General features: G+C 34.0%; 1 protein-coding gene across 1 annotated transcript in view; it reads right to left on the bottom strand.

The window, feature by feature from the left end:
• The window catches only part of LOC138695053 (juvenile hormone esterase-like), a 40795-nt gene extending 19517 nt beyond the window's left edge, over positions 1 to 21278 (bottom strand). The window contains exons 1-6 of the mRNA XM_069819397.1: positions 21095 to 21278; positions 14372 to 14600; positions 10191 to 10325; positions 6850 to 7000; positions 5246 to 5431; positions 58 to 251 (exon numbers count right to left, since the gene is read on the bottom strand). Coding sequence (XP_069675498.1) covers positions 58 to 251; positions 5246 to 5431; positions 6850 to 7000; positions 10191 to 10325; positions 14372 to 14593 — 888 coding nt within the window. The 5' untranslated portion in view covers positions 14594 to 14600; positions 21095 to 21278. The remainder of the gene's footprint in view (positions 1 to 57; positions 252 to 5245; positions 5432 to 6849; positions 7001 to 10190; positions 10326 to 14371; positions 14601 to 21094) is intronic.
• Between the last annotated feature and the right edge of the window lie 3797 nt (positions 21279 to 25075).

The following is a 25075-nucleotide window of genomic DNA, read 5'->3' as shown; positions in this document are numbered from 1 at the left end:
TTGTGAAATCGACGCTGATTTTTTTCTTAGAAATGTATGATAGTAAAAGCTCCTTACGTGGTACGAAGCTCCCAGCTTCAGCAGTTTTTTCGCGTCCGCAACCCTCATACAAGCAATGAGTTGTGTGGTGTTTTCAGTGGAGCATCCCACCAGGCGCGCCAGTCTTCTGGTCCAAGCGGCTGCATCCGTAGACGGTCGGAAATCCGGACTAACAGCAGTTCCACTTTGCATTATTGCTCGATGAAACAATCCTAGAAAAATAACTCGAAATATTTTAATGCTTTTATGGTATTATGAATCGTAAAGATTGTTTAACACAGGTGCATCTATGTAAGTGACAGTGGCGTAGCATGAAATTTTGAGCAGGGGAAGCTAACTCAAGTTGTCTTTCATGCAATATGAGAAAACGTATTACAAAAATACAGTCTTAAAATAAATAGTAGTCAATGTCAAGTCAGCAGTCGAAGATTGGTTGGAACATCATAAGTAACACCAATAAGGCATGACCTCAAATGATACGTAGTAAAATATGATTTCACGGTTTACACATATCTCTAACAAATAGACACGTATACGTATAACATTAGCTCAATCCGTGTCATACTTAGAGAAATCACAATATTAGTATCATTACGTAAGTATGCGTCTGTCTTTTGGTTGTGTCCTTCATTGACAGCAAGGGAGTCGGTCATTTATTTTTTAAATCACACTTTTGTTTTAAGTCAGTCTTAATAATACAATTGTCCTAAAAAATTCAAGTAAATTAGTGTCAGGAACTGTTATTTCGCTCATTACTTATTATATCAGCCACAATGCACACTAACACTTCAACTGAACACAACTGACGAAAAGGGATAACTCGGAAACTACTTATTTTAAATGTTAAAGCTAGCTTTTTGCGAGCCTTGCGACTAGGGTACTTTAGTTAGAAAGGGATGGAAAATCTGCGGGGTGGATTACACAGAAGAAACCAGTCTGCTTGGAAGCTGGTGTGTGAGGGCTTCTTGTTTACTGCTGCATCACAAATCATCCTGAGCTGCCGCATCACAATATTTAACGCGTAAATATAAATTGTATTCAAATTAATAAATATTTTTGTCCATAAACTGCAGGTTTATTATGAAATTATTATTAACTGGGGAAGCTAAGCTTTTTAGCTTACATTGACGCTACGCCACTGGTAAGTAAAGCAGTGGCGGCTGATTGACTGAGGCAAGTGAGGCCGGACCTCAGTCACTTGGCTTAACTGAAATCAAATTTTGTGTTTTTATATAATGTATTAGTTATTTGAATGAAGCACATATAGCTGTAGAGGTATTTGAAAACTTTGTAGTGTATATAGACCTGTTTTGCACTAAAATTTGTTCCTGAGGCCAGGATCGCTCGTGCAGGGTCTGGCTTCTGGATTTCGTATATTTCGCGAGTTTTGAGGTTGGGCTTAAAAAGCTGTAGCTGAGGCACAATTCGTCTGGCCTCGTGGCCTGGTCAGCTTTCACTCCTCCCATCCATGAATCGGTCTTAAGAGTAGAAGGGTGGGAATAGCGGCTGTGACTTGTCTTCCTAGATAGGCCATAGATAACAAAAATTCCCGCTCTTTGGCAGGCAGAGACCCACACTGTTCTCTCTCCTTATGTCTCAGTTTATGACTTAAGCGAGGGTGTTGTACTATTGTACTTCGTAGTACAGTAGTGAGTGTGGTTCAGTGTTGTTATGTGTTTCGGAAAAATATAAACAGAAATAGATGCGAGAAATAATGATGATGTAGTTAATTCATTGTTAGAGGTCCTCTTTCGAGAAGAAATAATATTGAAAGAAAGGAAGTTTTAAATAAAGAGAGAGCCTACCGAGATACCTACGACTCGCTGACAATTTTTCTGACAGATAATCTTAAACGCGTGTTTCTATTGCATCTTGGTATGGATAACATAAATGATTAAGTGGCAATGTGGTGCAAAATAAACTTTTCTGTTAGCCTTGTTTGTTGCTGTCAAAGGAAAAAATAAATAAAAAAAGAAGAAAGGGGAATTTCAACACATACTTCTTCAGCTGAGCATAACATGTGTTGCTTCATCACACTCAAACAATCACTGAAACAAACTCACAGCATAACATGTGGTGAGTGACATTATTATTATTTTTCATTAATAATAATAATAATAATAATAATAATAATAATAATAATAATAATAATAATACAGCAATAATGCTATCTAATCTAATAATAAATCTGTAGCCGAAATTTTTCTGGTAATTTTCGATTTTCCAAAAATAATTGGTCCTAACATATAAAATTAATCACCCTGAAACCGAAAATCGCTTTTTTTTAATTTTTGTTTGTATGTCTGTCTGTATGTTTGTTACCTTTTCACGCGATAATGGCTGAACGGATTTAGCTGAAAATTGGAATATAAATTAAGTTCGTTGTAACTTAGATTTTAGGCTATGTGACACTCAAAATACATTATTTAAAAGGGAGGTTATAAGGGGGCCTGAATTAAATAAATCGAAATATCTCGCTTATTATTCATTTTTGTGAAAAATGTTACATAACAAAAGTTTCTTTAAAAATAATGTCCGCTAAGTTTTATTCCTTGAAAAATTTTGATAGGACTGATATTTAATGAGATAAATGAGTTTTAAAATTAAAATAACTGCCATCTAAGGCCGTGTAATGATTTAAAAAACAAATGACTTCGTCTATAAGGGGCCTTGGACAGCAACAATCGAAAGCTATGAAAGCTAGCCTACAGATAATGTTTCTGTGTTTGTATGAAGTGATATCGGAAGCTAAATTAACCGATTTGTATAATTAATTATTAATTCACAATTGGAAAGTGTAGTTTCTCTAGATGGACATAATTCTGTAATGTTATTACAGTAACTTCTGAGTGAATCGAGGACAGGTAAGATTAAAATAGCTTTTTATGCACAGAAAACTTGATAGGCTATTCTGTACATTCGTTTCCTGTATTTCATAAAATAATTTTTATGACCAAATGAGCGGTCTCTGGATCAAAATGATCGCATTTTAATTATGCAAATACAATTTACATTAAGTAACATATTAAACGATTTATCCTTATATTAAACACGAATGTTCCCTGGATCAAATGTCCTATTTTAATTATGTAATTACTTTATATTTATTTCTAACGGGTGCAGCGGAGCGCACAGGTACGGCTAGTTAATAATATAACAATAATAATTAATACCATGAATAAACATTTCCTATCGGAGGCACTTAAAGTATGTAGTTGCCTAGACAACCTTTTCATTTAACATCTCACTCACCGCCTTCTTTTTTCGTCATTCATTAAATAGTGACAGCTCCTTATAATATCGATCTCGCGATTTTCCCGGTATAGCTCTTTGGCTTCATCATCATATACTACGAAGCAATTATTTTTTGAACACTGTCAATTTATCCCGATTGTTGTTATCTCCGTAATCTACCCGATAAGTCTTTCTCCTGAAGAGGGACTAATGCTCGTAACACTACATTTATAAACATAACGGCTGAAGACGCCACAAAAATAAATCCCCAATACAGCCACCGAACAGACTATACAGGGTGGACGGTAACCTCTGCACCAAAATTAAACTGGTAATAGATCATGAGGAGAGATTTGAAAAATCTAAATAAGTTTTTCTCTAACATTCACCGTTTTAGAGGAAATCGTTATGCTTCTACGAAACATTTGGCAACACCAAAGCTACTGGAATAACTCTACAGATGATTACGGAGACTTATGTGATGAAACAATAGGTTCGTTCCAACAAGCGGTTCATGGATCAGTTCATGTACGGTTCCTGTACCATCTTATGCGCATGCGCTAGTCGAGCATCTGCTATGGATTGAAACTGGACTGGACGTTGTTGGAACGCTTTCGCGGATCGTTATGTACTAAATCCAGAGATGCTATAACTGTGATCATCTTTGCTAAGAACGGGATGCTTAATTATTATCGTTTCGCAGCTAATTCTAATTGCGGAAAATAGAATTTCGATCATTTTCTATAAAAAGATGACAAAAATTATGGAAGGCAAGAATTCCGATAATTCAACGTCGTGTACTGGGGGACTCTCATCTAAAAATAGTTCTTTTTTAATTATTATTAATGTTTGTACGTTATTTATTATACTTTTAATCAAAGCTGCATGTTGAAATTGTAATTAACTGTTTCAATACCCAAATAATTCCCATTCCCTTTCTTTTTGGCGAAAATTTAAATTAAATCTCTAGTTTTATTATTCGTCTGCACTGTCACTTTTCATTTTTAACCTCAATGATGTGAACAGTCGATCATGTCTTTCTTCAGTATCCAGGAGACGTTGGTGAGCTTATGCGCATGCGCGTCTCGCGTACTCTTCCGTACATGCCTCAATCCACGGACTATTTTTGACCGTTCCGAACCCGTGTCAAAGCTTGTTGGAACGCCCGACTGCAGTACATGTTTCCGGTTTAGGACTGGTTCGGATTGTGTTGGAACGCTTTTTCTGTACTGCGCATGCTCACGATGGTTACGGACGGTTCCTGACTGTTGTTGGAACGAACCTAATCTTACGCAGCATAGTTCAGCACTGAGAAACCTCAACTGTTTGTGAAGCTAGAGTCGACGGCAATTCAGAAGGCGGTTGTCTGCTAGCGTTTGCGTCGAGAGAGACAGCTAGAGAGAGCAAGGCAGCGTACAACATTGCCACATCGTACTTCACGAGCACGTGCAATACAAATAGCGCAGGAGAGAATTTAAATTATCAAAAGACAATAATGACCTTAGCCGTTGATTACTGTAAGCATGACACCAAAAAAAACCTCTTTCCTTCACTAACAATATTCTTTACACGTTCTCAATCCTATACCACATGCTTCTGCAGTCGTTTCTTGCACGTTCGTAACGTTGTAGCCAGCATCAAGATGGCCGGCAGAGTTCTGCTCGTCAACGTTTTTAAAATAATTATACACCTTAAACACTATTTCCCGCGCCTACCTGTGCAATACTTGTCTTTTTACAGTCTTTTCTTCCATTTACTTATCTTACACACACAGTGAATGTTAGTTTTACTTATTCAATGTATTGAAACACTCACACGTGAACAAACGAACTCGGGAAGTACTTGTTATAGACTGATTTTGATTTGTTTCACTGTACAAGTTTGTGACGTCACATACCAGAAATGCTACGGCGCATGTAGCAGTTGACCGCCTTCCGAAATGCCGTCTAATCTAGTAATAATTCGAACTCACCTGTACTCATAGGGGACAGGATATGGTAATGGACGCTCGCAGCACCTGAACTATGACCAAAAATGGTGACTTTGTTGGGGTCCCCTCCGAAAGCATTAATGTTGTCTCGAACCCAGCGTAACGCTTGAACCTGGTCCTTCAGTCCGAAGTTACCAGGGGCTGTCCCGTCTCCAGTACTCAAGAATCCTGCGAGAAAGAAAGAGACAGCACTCGCAAAAATAACATAGCTTGAATTGTATGTATTTTTGTTTGTGTTGCTACTTAATAAAGTTTCATTTTAACTTCACACGATTTGTCTTATGACTTTGAATACATTTTAATAATGTTCCACAATCCTCAAAGTCAGCTGCGGGATACGGGGAACATTGTAACACTCCTTTTTAATTGCCATGTTTGCGCTAAATCATATAGTAATACAATTTTAAAAAATTTAAAAAAACGATTCTCAAGATATCTGTATTTTAGAAAATATCATTATTCGGCCCTTCATAACAAAATTTCGTACAACAATCTACTTGCTGAATTTAATTTAATGTCTCTTAGAAGTCGTAGATTACTTGCTGAGCAACTTTTATTGTATAAAATATTCAACGGTCTACTGGATAATAGCGAAATATTATCACAAATCCAGATTAACGCCAGAACATCACATTTAAGAAATCGTCAATTGTTATATTATAAAAAAAACAAAACACTTCAGCACATACAAATTCACCAGTGTTAAAAATGTGTTCAAATTTCAATGAAATATATAAAACATGAGATCTAGATTTCAGCATTTCTTACATGAAATATAAACATTTTCTTATTAATATACTGAAGATAGTTGTTTTAAAATAATATTGCTATCTATTTGTTACTCTGTAATTTGCAAATTATAGCTACATTTTATATTTTTGGCTATGCTATCTATACTTATCTATTATTCATTTATTTTTATTTTGTATTTTTCATTTATATCTATATCTGTGTCTTTTATTTAGGTAAGCTAGTATCTATTTGTCTGTTTTTTTTTCACTTTTCATTTTTAATTTGTATTTACACTTGTATCTTGGATTTGTATGTGTTGTATCTCTTTTTTCATGTTATCTGCAATTCTCTGTTCTAAACAAATATCTGTACTGTCTATTGTAATTAGGATTTTTCCCTGTTATAGACATAAATAAATAAATAAATAAATAAATAAATAAATAAATAAATAAATAAATAAGTAAATAAATAAATAAATAAATAAATGTGACAGTGAAGATCGCTGCTTCTTTACATCACTGATTTCAAGGTTACGGAACTCGTACCGATAAGACAATAAACTCGCACAGCCCAGGCAAATACAGAGCCGAAATGTTCTATCTTTAATTAATTGCAACCTTATCTTTTTTTTACAGGAATTTTTTCGACATTTGAAAACAATTTCAGGTCACTCAATATCTGTCACTAACACTGAAAGACCTACTTGCTAGAAGACAAAGTTAGATTTATAAAAAAAAAAAGTTGAATACAACCAATGTAGACCAAGAAATAACTCTGACTGCTTCATTCGCTCACTCGATTGTACATGCGCAGAAGCGTTGCCTTAGTATTTGACGGTTACTATAGTTACTTGCCTAAAGATCCTAAGCGGTAGTTGATAATGACAAGTACGACATCACGATCCATGAGATATTCCGGTCCGTAGTTCGTAGTTGCACTCGAAACCCAGTCTTCTCCAGGGATGTACACCATTACAGGAAATGGATCGTCATTTTGTGTGGCCAACTGTTGAATGAAATTTAAATTACGTTTGACTGTAGTTTACTACATGGAAACATTACCAAAGAAATATATATAACGAAAACGACACATACTTTCTCATACCAGCCACCAGGTTTCTTTATTATATTCTCGTTTATATTTGTAGCTTTATTTTTTTTACCGCGAAGTGTTTATGCGTTTAATATTAAAGAAATCTGGTTACAATTTCTATTAATAGGGTGACGTAATTAATTACAGTAGGACTTGGTGATTAAAATTATGATTTATTTTTAAAAAAGTAATTTGGAATCCAGCCAGTCGTGATAAAACGTAATTCTTATTATTCACACATAAATGGGGTAATTACTCGTAATAAATGCGGGTAGTACAAAGACAAAAATAGTTAATTTAACGTAGTCTAATTTCAAAGTTCTTAACTTTTTAAATATAAATTTTAATTTATTGGAATTATAAATTACATATACATATTATCTGAAATATAATTTTCACACAAAAGAACAAAAATGTTCATGTTTCAGTCATCTCCAGTAACATAACATAATACTGGAAGTTAAGTGATGTAATAAAAATTTTAAATAGGAGTTGAGAAAAAAAACTAGTTAAAAAAATAGGAAATGTCTATACGAAAAAAAAAAGTTAAATAATAGACAGTTTCAATTTAAAGAAAAAACGTGTAATATTTAATAAAATTCTCTTAGATATTAAAAATGTTAGTATCAAGGTTAATTAATTCTGGATTTATTTTAATAATTTTGAGTCTATAATCTTGGTTCATAATATGAAGAATTAATTTGCCTAGATTTTATATTATATTCAAAAAATAACATAATATTTCGTTTAGTACTTTTTCCCATTTAAATTTAACAAGGCGGAGCCTTCTCGTTAACTACTTCCTCATTCCATGAGGCCTAGTCTCCAGACAACAATGCAATTCATAGACGAAACGCTTCACACATCAATATGACGTCAACGAGTTATTCGAAATTCTACTGAATAATACTCATATGCCATTATACAGAATTGGATTCATTTGGAAATTAAAAACTAGTTAAGTATTTAAGAAATATTATACTAAAGTTAACTATTTCTGTCATACTCTTAGCATTTATTAATCAACCTAATTTCTGTACTACTAATAATTTCTGATTAAATTAAAATTAAGTTTAATATTTCGTTACGTTTTTACACGCTAAACAAACGTTTGACGTGAATCTTTTCCAAGTCCATCTGATAGCGAAATCACAGATCTGCAGCAACTGTTTTTAACACGGCCTCCTTGTATAAAGATATAAATCACTGAAATAAAGAAGCATCAAAACACATTATTCATTTATTTATTAGCACGTCATGTTTATTGTTGTAATTATTTATACAAAGAGACATCCTGGATAGCTGGGTGGTTTCTTTCAGGAAATATTGCAATGCACATAACCTCTTAAAATACAAAAGCAAATGAGAATAGATCCGCCAACATAGACCTAGTAAGTAATGGTTGTACAGTCCATTTTATCAATGTTGTGGTTTCAGGAAATGCTGCGATACACAAGACATAACCTTTTAAAATATAAAAACAAATGAGGATAGATCCGCCAACATAGACCTAGTAAGTAATGGTTGTGCAGTCCATTTTATCAATGTTGTGGTTTCAGGAAATGCTGCGATACACAAGACATAACCTTTTAAAATATAAAAACAAATGAGGATAGATCCGCCAACATAATAGCCTATTAATAAGTATAGGTTGCGCATTCCATTTGATCAATGGTGTAGTAGAAGTACAATCCGGGCCATGAATGAAAAAATTAAACTCTTTAACCCTTAAATTGACAAAGTATTCTATAGGACGCAACAGATTAATAGGCTATATGCTGTAATAAACGTTACAAGAGCGGTATGTGGACGTTTTCATGGTCGAGGAAAAGATTGAAAAAGCGAAACGTAGTTGAGCTTTTTTAATTTCCGAGAACATGAAAACAAACATACCGCTCGTGTATCGTACATTATTTTGTGAGAAGATCGTTTATTACATACCTGAAAGACGAATTTCTAATTAGTTGCAATGAAATCTCCATGTTGGTTTCTGTTTAATGACGGCAACTTCGAAAAACTTAATATCTTTCTTCAACATTGTTGCTATAAAATGTTTTCTGTGTTTACTATACTCCAGCAGGCCGTGATATACGTCTGTCTTTTTTTTCCCCCAGTCTATAAATGCGAACTTAAAACAAACGGTAAGGTTATGTAATTATTTATTTTTCATTTTAATATTTTAACAATATTATTTATGTAACATATTGCAGTAATAACATCCGCATCTGGAATTTTGTTGATTTTTTCACGGCTTCCTTAATGTTACTTGTATCAGGAATGCAATAAGTTTCGTGGAGTAGTAGACTTTACTTAATTTTTGCAAATATTTAAAAACAAAAATTAACATTGCAATTTAGGTGAAATTGCAGTGGTAAGTTTCCAATTTATAATTATTACTATGTTAAGCGTCTCTAAAAATAATATGTTAAGAGCCTAAAGCAGTAAAATGAATGTCGCGCTTAAGAGGTAAGAAGAGGGAAATTGTTATGTGTGTTACGTTGGGAATACTGAATGTGGTATTTCACACTTACCGCGTATTGGTTCTGTGCGGAAAACAAGCAAATACGCACGATCTCGCACAAAAAAATTGGTAGGAAAATTAAAATTTTACAATACTATAAAATTGTACAACATATAAAATATGGACATTGCGATAGTAGTTTTCTTTACAGTCCGACAACGTTTAATAAACTAGTGTAAGAAATGAAGTTTTGCCAATTTAAGGGTTAACCAAGGAATGCATTGAGGGTGGTATCAACACAACTCCCATAAGGGAAACTGTTGTAACTTTTGTATATTTTTCTCGAGTGGTGCGCAGAAAAACGTTCCACGTTAAAACCACTTTTTTGGTATCTGGAATGTTGAAAACATTCAACCTATACTTGTTAAAATCTTGAAACTTTTTTCCCTCTGTATTCACAGTATTGATTCTTTATACTTCACATAATAAAAAACAGTTGAAGGTAAGATGTAGAGAAAAAGTCCAACAACTTCCTCTTGGAATGTTTCCATAGCAATTATGTTCACAGCCTTTTAGATGTGAAGTACTTTCTTTAGTTATTGCAGAAACAGCCTGTGACGGACGAGATAGTGAATCCGTTACCTGTGGCGTGTACACGCTGAGGTAGAGACAGTCTTCCTTTCCGATGGTCTCTAGTTCGCTGTTGAACTGCAAACAAGGAGGTGGCTCTGTGGTCGCGTTTAATGTGCCGGACCACTGCAGGGGCTGTCTTGGTGCCTGTAAAATTTTCAAAAGAGCATCAGCGTCTGTTTATGTCTGCTAATTAGAAAGTTGTGGACTATAGTTCTTATAAAACTCTCTAATATGCATGGTTTAAAACTGAAATGCAGGACTTTTGAGTTGTTTCTCTTATGAATTGTGCAGTCCTGCCTTTTTCTTAGCTAAGCGTTTTCCATTGATAGTGATTAATAATGTTATTAATATATAATATAAATTTAACTTCCCTTATGAAAAGGTTGCCAGATTTGACAAAGTGTATTACATATAATTTGGAAACATACCTAAAAGGTAAAATGATATACATTTGAAACGGTTAGGGAATCGAATATACAAAATGTCCCCAATGTGCCCATTTACAGTTAAGAAAGGGGGGAAAAAATATCATCAGATAGGTTAGAATGATTTGAATGCCATATACCGCGAGAAAAATAATAGTACGGATATATTGGCATTGATATCTAAACCAATCAACAGCCATCGGTTAAGATAATTTGAAATTTCCATTATCACTCCCATACAAATGATTTCTCAATATCTGAACCGACCCTTTGAGGGCACTAATGGCTATTTCCTTCACAATGATGTGTGTTAGGCCCAGGTTTTTACATTTGTTGGCAAAGAAGGAGGGTATGGTACCTCATGCCCCCACCATCAGACCTATTACATCAATGTGGGACAGGCTATATTTATCTTTATAGAACGGGATTGTTGGTTCGTAGATCCGTTTCTTTTCACTGTCCACCTCATGCGGTTGATCTGCATGTGTCTCAAATCCTTACATATCAGATTATTTTGCATAGTTAAAAAAAAAAACACAAAGAAAATCTTGTGTTAATATTCGACTTAGGCATTATTTTGTGTTTTTGGTTTAAAATAAAGATTCATTAAATTTTTACTGTGAATCATTCCCGGATAAATTGACTTATAGACACTAAATATGACAAAATACAACCAATAATTTAGGACAAATCGTTGTACACTGAATGGCAGTCAGACAGGACACAGACGATGGACCTAAAAAAAGTAAAAGGACTCTCATCCACTTAAGGGCCAGCAAAAATTTAGTAAAATTCATTTTTTATAGCTCAGCTACTATAAAAACGAACAAAGCTTTTCATGCTTAATATACATACATTACACTTTATAAAACACTATTCAGAATTTTAAAATAGCTAGTAATTACCTGTAAAAATGATATCAAATTTGTATAATTTGTTTTACAACTGTAAAGCATTTACATAATAAAATATACAATTAATTAAATATCTGCACGATTCTTTTACTGGAATGTTTTAAAGACCTGCATCAACAACATAGCCTAGGATCTTTTACCTATTCCTTCAGAAAATATTTTTTTTTTCTTAATAAAAATTTTTAGAAAATTAGATATTGAAGGTAACGATTAAGGAAAAACCATAGCTTGTAATAGCTTAGAACAAGGTTGGGTAGAATTATGCACTCTGTGTTTGCACGGTGTACTACGAGAGAAGTGCACGAAAACCGGTTTTTTTCAAGTTGCGGTACGTACTGTATGTTTCAAAAGAAAATGTTATTCTACCAAACTAAGTAAGAACACAAAGTAATGAAACACTTTCTTAAACACAAAACAAAACAAGTCTGTTGCACATTAATTCATATTACTCAATTTCTCAAGATTTGGAGAAACTGTATTAGCACAAGCTATGCGTAGAACTGCAGTTTAAAAGCCCATCATTTCTTGTTTGAGATTTGTTTATTTTCGTAATAGAAAATAACTGCTCACATCTATAAGTGGAACCAAATAAACACAAAACTTTCTCACACAGCTTATGCAGATCGGGAAAGCGTCCTCTTGGGAATCCGTCATAAAACTGCATAAGACTCGACCTTGAATCATATTTCGCTTGCATCTCTCGATCACATCGCAGGTCAATCAATTCACACTATAATGAAGGGGGGACGTTATCAATAATCAGTTGGAATCGGAACATGTAGCAAAAATACGCAAATCCATTTCCAGGCAGTCTAAATCGTGGAACCTTGATGTAAATTCCTCTAATAGACCGGATAGAATACATGCGTACATTTCGAAATTTTCATTGTTCAAAATTCTATGCGCTTAGATAAGGATGGGAAATGATATATTTCGCCCTTTTGCATTTGACGTATCCATAACAGCAATTTCTCCTTAAAAGCTGCAATTCTATCTGCAAATTGTGTATTAAGAATTTCTTTTCCCTGAAGTCCTAAATTTAGCTCATTTAAAAGATGTAAGATCTGTTATAGCTGCTGGCATACTACAGCGCTCGCACTTGCAATTCCCCGTGGGCACGGAGGGCAAATGCACTCAAACGCCCATCGCTGGCTTAGAAGATATATAACTTTCTGTACGGACTACAGCAAAAAATTTAAGTTACGAGGTATTGCAATCAAAATTTTGGTGTCATTAAAAAACCCTGTGCCCCAGAGCTTTAAAAATGAAGTAAAAGCAGCCTACCAGGCCACAAATGCGCGTTAAATTCCATGTAATATGTACTTTTTCCACTCTCACTTCCGTAAGTACGCTGTTATTAGCTTGTTTTTAGGGAAGTAAATGAATTTTACCGTGATAGTGTTGGTTGCTATTGACAACGGGACGTAAGTCACATTGCCTCTCTAGGGAAGTGAGTGAAAATATGTTTCATTCAACAGTAACATAGCAACAAACAAAAGAATACTCAAAAAGTCGACGACCGTCCCAACAGTTCTGATATTAAGGGGAGAGGATGGTATTTTTTGGTGAAAAATGAGTAAATTTTAAAAAAAATCTTTAAAATACCCTGTGATATGTGTGGAATGCATAGCATAACATTTTGTGGGTATTTGTACCCTTATCGGATGTTGAGTCCTGCGTTATGGATTTTTAAATCACTCGCCCACTTTTATTGTTGTTTCCGGTAAATTAAATTTTCAATTTTTTTTTCTTTTAAAATACCCTTTGATATGTGTGGAATGCACTGCATAACATTTTGTGGGTATTTGTGCCCTTATCGGATGTTGATACGTCATTTTTAAACTTCCTGCGCTATGGATTTTTAAATCACACGTCCGCTTTTATCGGTTTCCAGTAACTTCATTGTTTTTTTTTGCTACATTGCCAGACAAAAATGGATATAATTTCTGAACTATTAAAGATACATGCATGAAATTTAGAACACACATTCTTTAGACTATTAGGAAACTTTTCTCTGTAACAGAATTTTGTTAATTGATTTCATTTTAGAAATACGTCCGTTTGTTTGCAAGAAAGGAAATCAGAAAATTGTTATTAATTGTTTGTTTTACAAACGTAGGGACTAATATCAAAATTCTGTTACAGACAGTTTGTAGAACATGCTTTTGCAAATACATTGCAAAAAACTGTTTGAATCTATCTTTAAAACGGTTTAGATATATCGGTTTTAATACAATCCTGCATTGGGTATATATGTTTTTCAAAGTTGTGCCCCCAAATATATATATTTTTTATATTTTTATTTTGTGAGTTGCCACAGCTATGAGCTCTCTACATACAAAAAAATTAATATTTTACACGAAATAGGAAAAAAAAAGTTTTAAAAAATACCATCCTCTCCCCTTAAATCATGTAAAATGAAGAAATATATTTTTATTACGTAAAATGTGAGGGTATAAAAAAACATTATATGCAATTCGTGAATTAGATAAAATTTGCTAGTCTTGGAGTACTTAATTGTAAACTTGTCCACGACGTGTAAAAACTCCCTTATCTCCCTTAATATGTAAATAACTATTATGGACATACTGAGGAGTATTTTAAATGAAAAAAAAAATAAAATTACTTGATTTTCACAGCATTTAACCACTGTCTCTCTTTAATATGAGTGGTCGGTAAATCTCAATTTTCATGACAGAAATCGTATCTGAACCCACAATACGTCATACGGTGGACTCCACACTCATGCGAACCAATGGACGTCAGAAAAGTGTCTCGTTAAGTGAGTTATGTTCCCAAGTTGGCACGGCTTGTTTTATCACTTCCTGCTATGTCAGTATTTTCCACTTACCTTGAAACGACACTCTCCTAGTGGAGGTTGGGAGTAGGGAATTCCTTTGAAAGCGCAGAAAGTTCTGCCGTACAGGGAAGTCTTGCTGACGCCTTGTAGCGTCCCTTGAAAAATATTCACCACAACTGGCGAGGTCACATTACAATAGCTTGCACTTCCTTGTAATGACAGGGAGAAGACAAGCGACAGATATAAGTTCCACAGATTGTTAAAAATATCCATAAGTTTACTGCAACAAGAACAAATACAAGGATTAACACTATAGGCCAATTATCATACGATAATCGATCATAAATTAACAAGTTTTCGAATAAATATTAAATATTATGTTTTATTTAACGACGCTCGCAACTGCAGAGGTTATATCAGCGTTGCCGGATGTGCCGGAATTTTGTCCCGCAGGAGTTCTTTTACATGCCAGTAAATCTACTGACATAAGCCTGTCGCATTTAAGCACACTTAAATGCCATCGACCTGGCCCGGGATCGAACCCAAAACCTTGGGCATAGAAGGCCAGCGCTATACCAACTCGCCAACCAGGTCGACTCACACAAGTTTTCGATCTTGAAAATATAAAGACAAATATAATTTTAATTGAATACACAATATCTCATATTTCGATGTAGTCTCCATGGAGATTAATGAAACCGTATATTAAAACGTAACGAAAGTTTTTTTTTTTTTTTTTTTTTTTTTTCATAAAATAAGATTCATTAAATCAGAACGGTTTTATATATGGACTATATACTGTATGTCCTGAAATTTGTAAATGTCTCTGGTTCCCTTTAAAGGGCGCAGGTATACCTTCGGCCTGCAAAAATTCAGTGAAATTCATTTATTTATAGCTCAGCTACTATGAAAGCTAAATGAACAAAACTTCTCATGCTTAATATACACACATTACACTAATCAGACTTCAAGATTAGCCATTAGAAGTTTCGTCATCATCATCATCATCATCAACTTCAAGAATTTGGACCATGTTTGTCCGTTCTGATTCCATTTAAATGATCCAACCAATTCCTTTCTCTGTTCCTGATCAGTTTCAGCATTATTCTTTTTTCCCCACTCTTTCCAACACAGCTTCATTTCTTATTCTGTCTGTCTGCTTTATTCGTTTCATTCTTCTCCATAGATTACTTAATATAACATCGCAGTAGTCGATGTGTGACATCACGTGTGTTTGAACAAGCACTATTAATTTTAGTTTATGATAAAGAAATAATAATAATAATAATAATAATAATAATAATAATAGTCATAATAATAATAATAAAATAATAATATCATCTAATAACAATAATTCTTTATTTGTACTGGCAGAGTTAAGGCCATAGGGCCTTCCCTTACACTCTACCAGGTCACAAAGTATACAAGCAGTTAAAATTTAACAAAAAGTTAAGAACGAAATACTAACATATTACAAAAAAAATAAATAAATAATAATAATAATAATAATAGCATAATAAAATCGACACTAACCAACATGAAAATAATACCATAATAGAAAAAAGAAAGTAAAATACATTTGAATATAGTAAAAGCAACTCATTTAGTACAAATGGTTAATATGGAAAACGTACGGAAGAGTATAACAAAATGGAATGTAATAAAATAATAATAAAAAAGAAAATAAATACGAATATTAAATAAAATTCACAATAAAAAGGCTATGATAATAAATTCATCAGCTGATAAAGAGAACAAAAAGGGGAAAGGAAGGAAAGAAATATATAGCCTATATTTTTACAAAACTATCGCAGAGAAAAGGGCTTATATCTGAAAGGAATCTGAATTGAAAAAGTGCAATTTTAATTTTTAATAATAATAGTACTAGTCATAATAATAATAATAATAATAATAATAATAATAATATAATAGTAATAGTAGTAGTAATAATAATAATAATAATAATAATAATAATAATAATAATAATAATAATGTCACAATTGACATAAACTCAGTATAACAACCGAACCACAGATACCACCGTATTATCTCTATGCCAGATACTTCGCTTGTAAGGTTCAAGGGAGGCCAAAAGTGAAAGTAGGTTTCTATGACAACAATTTGACTATCTGTGCCACATAAGTAGTAACACTGAAATTCTTTGAACAACGAATTCTCTGTGACTCCACACATTCTCGTTTTTTGATTAAATATGCTGGTACACGAAGAAATTTACTCCATAGAATTACAGTTTATTTTGTTTTATTATTATTTTATAACTTTCCCTTTCTTGCGATATGAAATATAAAGAGAAGATACTGTTATGCTCTAAATAGTAATATGCGTTACAAGAGCGGTATGTTGAAGTTTTCATGTTCGAGGAAAAGTTTGAAAATGCGAAACGTAGTTGAGCTTTTTTAATTTCCGAGAATTGAAAGAAAACATACCGCTCGTGTATCGTACATTATTTTGTGCGAAGATCCTTTATTACATATCTGAAAGACGAATTTCTAATTAGTTGCAATGAAATCTCCATCTTGGTTTCTGTTCAATGACGGCAAATTTGCAAAACAAAAATATCTATCTTCAACATTGTTGCTTTAAAATGTTTTCTGTGTTTACTATACTCCAGCAGGCCGTGATATACGTCTATAAATGCGAACTTAAAACAAACGGTAAGGTTATGTAATGATTTATTTTTCATTATTATGTATATAACATATTGCAGTAATAATATCGGCATCTGGAATCTTGTTGATTTTTTCACGGCTCCCTTAATGTTACTTGCATCACGAATGCAGTAACTTAATGGAGTTGTAGAGTTTACTTAATTTTTGCAAATATTTAAAAACAATAATTAACAGTGCAATTTAGGTGAAATTGCAGTGGTAAGTTTCCAATTTATAATTATTACTATATTGAACGTCTCTAAAAATAATATGTTAAAAGCCTAAAGCAGTAAAATTAATATGGCGCTTAAGCGGTAAGAAGAGGGAAATTGTTATGTGTGTTAGGTTGGGAATACTGAATGTGGAATTTTACATTTTCCGCGGATTGGTTTTGTGCGGAAACCAAGGAAATACGCACGATCTCGCACAAAATGTATTTACATATGTTCGTTGAAATGCAAGGTTTTAGCATGTCTTGATAGATTTGGCAGGATGAAGAGGAAACTTAGAGGAACATTCTCTATTTAATGTATCTCGAAGTTTTCACAACTTCCTGCTTACTGTATGACTCTAGTCGGGAATACATCAAATCGGCTCTTATGAATAATTTCTTACTTTATTGATTTTGATCTGAGAACGAAACTAAAACCGTCTTTGAAATGCTTGGAATTTTTTTTAACGTACAACGTTTAAGGGGAACTCTACACCGACAAAATTGTTCCATTTTCTTGTAATGCTCCGACGTTACTCAAGGTACTATATAAATAGAAGTGTAACTGGTTTTCTTGGCGGTCCGCCTCGCTCTATTCTCTGTTTAATGTGTGTAGATGTTTTCCACGTAGTAGTCATTGAAATATTGAGTATATGGGTTAAATGAATATCAAATAAAATACTCTACAGTGTTAAAGAAAGTATACAGGGTGTTAAAATTGTCCAATATTTTAGGAGGTGATAGTATGCATCAAAACACCACAGACATCATCACAAAACAAAACTACTTCACATACAATAACAAATATTACACACAAACCGAAGGCCTACCCATGGATCACCCATTTCCAGCATACTAGCAGAAATATTCTTACACCACATAGAACAGACATACATACTAAACAAAGACAACAACAAACACGCAGACAACATCATATATTGGCACAGATACGTAGATGACATACTAATACTATACAAAGGAAACAAAAGACAGATCCAAAACCTGTATCAACACATAAACAAAATACACCCAAAGTACACTACACATTAGAAATTGAAAACAAAAAATCCATAAATTTTCTAGACATCACAATAACAAAAGTCGACAACAAACACACATTCAAAGTATACAGAAAACCCACAACAACAACAACACACATACACAACACATCCAACCACCCCACACAACACAAACAAGCTGCATTCCGAAACAACGGTACACAGACTACTCAACATACCAATGAACCAACAGAATTACAAAGAAGAGCTAAACACAATCAAATACATAGCACAAGAAAACGGATACAACCCTAACATAATAGACAACATAATACGTAACACAAAACAAAACCACAAAAAACAAAAGAATACAACACAAACACAAGAACACAAAAAATACATCACACTAACATACGAAAACAAAAACACACCTGAAATTGCAACCTCATTCAAGAAATTAAATTACAACATCGCATACAGAACAAATAACACTCTACAAAAACATCTCAACACACAAACAACACAAACAAACAAATACAACCACACAGGCGTATACAAACTCAAATGTAACACCTGCAACAACTTCTACATAGGACAGACAGGCAGATCGTTTCAAACACGTTACAAAGAACACATCACAACCATAAAAAAATTACAAAACACCTCCACATATGCAGAACACATCACAAATGCCAACCACATCTACAGAGACATCAACACAGACATGGAAATACTGCACATCCAACCAAAAAGCCAGAAACTCAACACACTAAAACAATATGAAATATACAGACACACGAAAACACACCCCAAAGATATTCTCAACACACAACTCAACTTCAAAACACATATTCTATTTGACTCTACACTACGAACGCACCCACACAGGAAACAAGAGGCGCCAAGACCAACAACGACCAGTTCTGAAGATGACCGAAAATAGGTCGAAACATGTTAACAAGGTACGTTAAAATTTAACACAGAACGTTCTTATCACACATATTCCGAAGAAAAAAGTGTCTAATAAACATGGGTCCCACAACACATACTTTCTGAGATCTGAACACTTGTTCATAAGAGGTGCTCAATGTGACGTCCATTCATGGCAATGCATTTTTCTGCCCTACAATACAGCAGGCTACCAGATAATCATACCGTAATTGACACCCCTGGCATAGAATACTGATACGTCACAAGAAACACTGAAAAGAAAAATTTCGTTGCGGATATGAGCAGCAGAGAAGGTGTAGTGAATTTTCATAATCAGCATGTGTGGGGTGATGAAAATCCCCATGCAGTTGAAGAAACAAGGCATCAGCACCGATTCTCAATCAACGTATGGGCAGGCATTCTTGGCGATAGATTAAGGGCCATACGTGCTACCACAGAGATTAACTGGGGTTCGTTATCAGGACTTTCTTATTAACGTATTGCCTACCTTGCTGGAGTATGTGCCATATCAGCAGACTACAGATGTGGTTCATGCACGATGGAACATCAGAACATTTTTTCCGCAATGAGCGTGAACACCTGATGCTGACATTTCAGGACCGCTGGATTGATTGGGGAGGCCCCACACCTTGGCCTGCTCGTTCCCCAAACCTAAATCCCCTAGACTTTTGGTTATCAAGAACAACCAGGTCAATTTCGAAGAGTGCGTGATTCCTTACGCAGAAGGGCAGAGGAATGCATTGCCATGAATGGACGTCACATTGAGCACCTCCTATGAACAAGTGTTCAGATCTCAGAAAGTATGTGTTATAGGACCCATGTTTATTAGACATTTTTTCTTGTTTTATGCATACTAGCACCTCTTAAAATATTGGATATTTTTCTTAACACCCTGTATATTGTATTTATTATTTAAATTCGAGTACCTATTGATATTTCACGCAATCTTTGCGATTTCCTTAAATACCCTGTTACATTTTTTTGCTTTTTTCACCAGCAGTAAAACAATTTCAATCCAAATCTCTTCTAAAATGGCTCCTTCGTTTGTCAAGATCTCCATTGTAGGTCATATTTTCAACTTTATTACTTTAGATGTTATAGAAATAATCTTGAGTTATTTTTAATAATCTATGTACTGCGATAGGTTTCCAAGTAAATCCCGAAAAGACAAAGTATATGATTATGTCTCGTGACCAGAATATTGTACGAAATGGAAATATAAAAATTTGAAATTTATCTTTTGAAGAGGTGGAGAAGTTCAAATATCTTGAAGCAACAGTAACAAACATAAATGATACTCGGGAGGAAATTAAACACAGAATAAATATGGGAAATGCCTGTTATTATTCGGTTGAGAAGCTTTTATCATCCAGTCTGCTGTCAAAAAATCTGAAAGTTAGAATTTATAAAACAGTTATATTACCGGTTCTTCTGTATGGTTGTGAAACTTGGACTCTCACTCTGAGAGAGGAACATAGGTTAATGGTGTTTGAGAATAAGGTACTTAGGAAAATATTTGGGGCTAAGAGGGATGAAGTTACAGGAGAATGGAGAAAGTTACACAACACAGAACTGCACTCATTGTATTCTTCACCTGACATAATTAGGAACATTAAATCCAGACGTTTGAGATGGGCAGGGCATGTAGCACGTATGGGCGAATCCAGAAATGCATATAGAGTGTTAGTTGTGAGGCCGGAGGGAAAAAGACCTTTAGGGAGGCCGAGACGTAGATGGGAGGATAATATTAAACTGTATTTGAGGGAGGTGGGTTATGATGATAGAGAATGGATTAATCTTGCTCAGGATAGGGACCAATGGCGGACTTATGTGAGGGCGGCAATGAATCTCCGGGTTCCTTAAAAGCCAGTAAGTAAGGAAGTAATCTTTTGTACTGCGACTTGCAGTTTATTTTCAAATTTAAACAAAATAATTAATTTCTTACCTTAAATCGAAGTGTTCTCCGCTGTAATTATGTGTGTTGCACTTACAAAACTGATTGCACAAGTTCTTGCTGGCCGGATCTTGAGAACCATATAGTTCAGTTCACAGAAAACATATGATTGGCGTTCCGAGTCATGTTGTTATCGTAACATAGATACCGGTACGACCTCAGACGGCTTTGAACTAGTTAGGTGAAATATTTTAGCCTTTATCTGCACCTTGCATTGCGTATAAGCATGACTCATGCAGTCTTACGATACGTCAACAAGTTAGTTTAATTTTGGAGCATAGAAAAGCATTGGGAAACGACAAAATTATAAGAAATAAGAAGTAATTTAATTATTCAGGACTAAGCTAGGTAATTTATTAGTTTCTGTATAATAAATAAATTAATTAATTAAGCTTCCCTTATGAAAAGGTTGCCAGATTTGACAAAGCGTATCTATATATATATATAATTTGAACTGATCATGAAAATTACGGGAAAACGGCTGAACGGGTTGTAATGAATCACTCATCATTTTGAAGCTTGGCATCCAAGGATTTTCAGAAAAACAGTAACTTTCAGTGAAGCGTTAGTTTTCCTACATAATTTTCCGAAATCCATCTTTCGTCAGTTTTGAGAACTAATTGCATTTCAGAATAAAACAAAACATATACTACAATAAACAATAGGCTATTACAGGAAGGCCGTGACCTGCAGGTTTGCTGATATATTTAGAGTTCAAATTCAGTTGGTTATTAAAAACTTCAAGACTTACTAAAAATAATTTACAGGTCTGATTCTGCGGTGTGTAATTTTCTGAGTACAGCTGTGTATTGGATATTAAAATCTACAAAACTTGAGGTGGTTTGATGACATTATTATCTTTAGAAATTAAATATTATAATAGTTAATGCCATGATGTGACTATTTTTCATTAATTATACATATTAATACTATATTGATGATATGAAAGTGAAACGTTTTGGGGTTATAAAAGTAGATGTAGAGAATATCTTAAATTAGATCTTCATTTCTATAATTTACTGAGTGGCGGCTATTATATATATATATATAAATGTACAAAACTTACGTAAGTTAAAATTATTGTTATTAAAAATGATATATTTGTATAGTTATTAATCAAGTGGTGTGGGTCTTTTTCATATATTTAATGGCGGTGTGGTGTGGATATTTTTATGCGTGATTCTCTCCAGTATTGTCTGGAGAGAGCGCAAAGATTACAGTTCCTAAGAAAAGATCAAAAGGTATTACTTAATAGTCTATTTTTTTAATTGTTTTATTTAACGACGCTCGCTCCTACCGAGGTATATCAGTGTCGTCGGTGTGCCGAAATTTTGTCCCGCAGGAATTCTTTTACATGCCAGTAAATCTACTGACATGAGCCTATCACGTTTAAGCACGCTTAAATTCCATCGACCTGGGACGGGATCGAACCCGCAACCTCGAGCACAGAAGGCCAGCACATACCGACTGCGTAGTTTTATTCTCTTAATGAACAATAGCTGCAATACAGGTTGCCAAGCGACGATAGAAAACATAATATGTGGGAACAATTGAATGAGAAGTATAAACAATTGAATACTCTTTAATATTTAAGTGTTGTAATAGAGGGATGCCATTTTAAATTTCAAAGTGAGTGGGGATGAAACTTAAATGCTATTAAAACTGATTTTAATCTTCCCTCTCTATATCTAAATTGACGTGGTTTTTTGTTCAAATTAAATTTAATTGAAATAAATAGTTATTTAAACTGGGAAGTTTTAAATAAAATCCCTGTAGGGTCTATATTTATGTACAGGCCTATATTTTCGAAAATAAATACATTTGAATTGAAATTGAATTGGAAAACGTTTACAACTCTTATTTAGATGAGATATGGAATTTTAAGTTCCCTCGTATTCTGATTCTTGAGCCTTTTCAGCTAATATGTGTCTCCCAATACACTAGGTACTTTAAATTAAGTATGTAGGTATGTTTCGAGAACGCCAAAGAAGACTCTACTATTGCCCAACATTTCACCGTCGGCGATGATGCGGGTGGCCAGTGTACGGAAGTCCAGGCGTTATTGCTGTGAATTGAAGTGTGCCTATATTGGTCATAGACCCCCATCGAAGGGACGGAAGCTTTTTCTCGAGTTGTGATGGTGTGGGTAAGGGCGACCCCTCCTCATGACTGCTACCTTGACGTGGTTGGAGGGCTTGCGTGTCTCTTCGATCTTGAATGGATCAAAGAGGCCAGACTAAAGGCAGTCAGATAGGAACGGTAATCGGGGACAGTTGGAAGTCAATGTCAGAAAGGATTTCAAGAAGACGGAGCACAAATGTAAGGTAATATAAAGTTAATCAGTAACACTGGTCTACAGTGATTTTGCTACTGAACAAAAACCAGTGTACCAACCCTAATTTGAGTGTGCTGATTACAGATCTGAAGTCCATTTTTTTCTATCACGTCACAATTTTAAAATAATAACATTTTAATTTTTAATACATTTAGATTCATTTTATTTATTTTATTGTGATTTTGATACTGAACAAAAACAAGTGTACCAACCCTAATTTGAGTATGCTGATTACAGATCTGAAGTCCGTTTTTTTCTATCACGTCACAATTTTAAAATAATGACATTTTAATTTTTAATACATTTAGATTCATTTTATTTATTTTATTATGATTTTGCTACTGAACAAAAAACAAGTGCTGATTACAGATCTTAAGTCCGTTTCTTTTCTATCACGTCACAATTTCAAAATAATTAATTTTTAATTTTTACATTTTTAATACATTTAATACATTTTATTTATTTTATTATGATTTTGTTACTGAACAAAAACAAGTGTACCAACCCTAATTTGAGAGTGCTGATTACAGATCTGAAGTCCGTTTCTTTTCTATCACGTCACAATTTCAAAATAATTAATTTTTAATTTTTACATTTTTAATACATTTAGATCCATTTTATTTATTTTATTATGCATCTGTTACTGAACAAAAACAAGTGTACCAACCCTAATTTGAGTGTCCTGATTACAGATCTGAAGACCATTTTCTTCTATCACGTTACAATTTCAAAATAATAAATTTTTAATTTTTACATTTTTAATACATTTAGATCCATTTTATTTATTTTATTTTGATTTTGCTACTGAACAAAAACAAGTGTACCAACCCTAATTTGAGTGTGCTGATTACAGATCTGAAGTCCGTTTTTTATCATTTTAATGGTGACCTTCACATCTGTTTGAGGTTCTAGTTGATATGTACATCTGTTATCAGTCAGTACATCTTACTTGACGATATGTGTCAGAGGAAGTACAAATTGTTTGTATTCATCTGAAGTCTGATTGGTGTAATGTGTTGCTAGTCAGCGATGTATGCAATGGAAGGGAAAAGGCACTAGCCACTCTACTCTATTATCTCCTGGCTTAGGTTCCTCATGACTGATGCTCATCTGTAAGAGTAAACTCTTTTCATTAAACACAAATGGTTCTTCAATTATTATAAAAATTCGGATCCTAATAAAATCATACTCTGTCGCCGTGAATGTTCGGCAACTTCTCCGTCTCTGCTGTATTGCGTGCAGAGGAGATAAATTATAGCAGGCGTCACGACGTTCAGTGGGAAGATTGACACAGATGGGATTAGGAATACAAGGCAAACGTTGAAGGGTAAAGAAGCTCTGTTATAAAACCAACATAGACCTAATCTTGTCTTACAATGCATCAAATAACATGGAAGTACATATTGTTATCTAAGAAAAGGCAATTTTTTTAGCAATGGTAGGGCCTTTAACTTAACATTTGCCCCGACTTCTTATATGTAGATGTCGCTAGTGTGTAGGTCGACCCTCGACTACTTCATCAGAGACTATCCAAAGTACGCCACAGGCGGTAATCACACCCGTAATTACTGATGATAATGATGATTAAGATGATAATGATGATTATAATGACGAAGATTATGATGATTATGATGTTA

The sequence above is a fragment of the Periplaneta americana genome, chromosome 2, assembly GCF_040183065.1.
Source record: "Periplaneta americana isolate PAMFEO1 chromosome 2, P.americana_PAMFEO1_priV1, whole genome shotgun sequence".
Classification (NCBI taxonomy): Eukaryota; Metazoa; Arthropoda; class Insecta; order Blattodea; family Blattidae; genus Periplaneta; species Periplaneta americana.
Note: the sequence above shows the minus strand (reverse complement) of the source record. Positions and strands in the feature narration are given on the sequence as shown.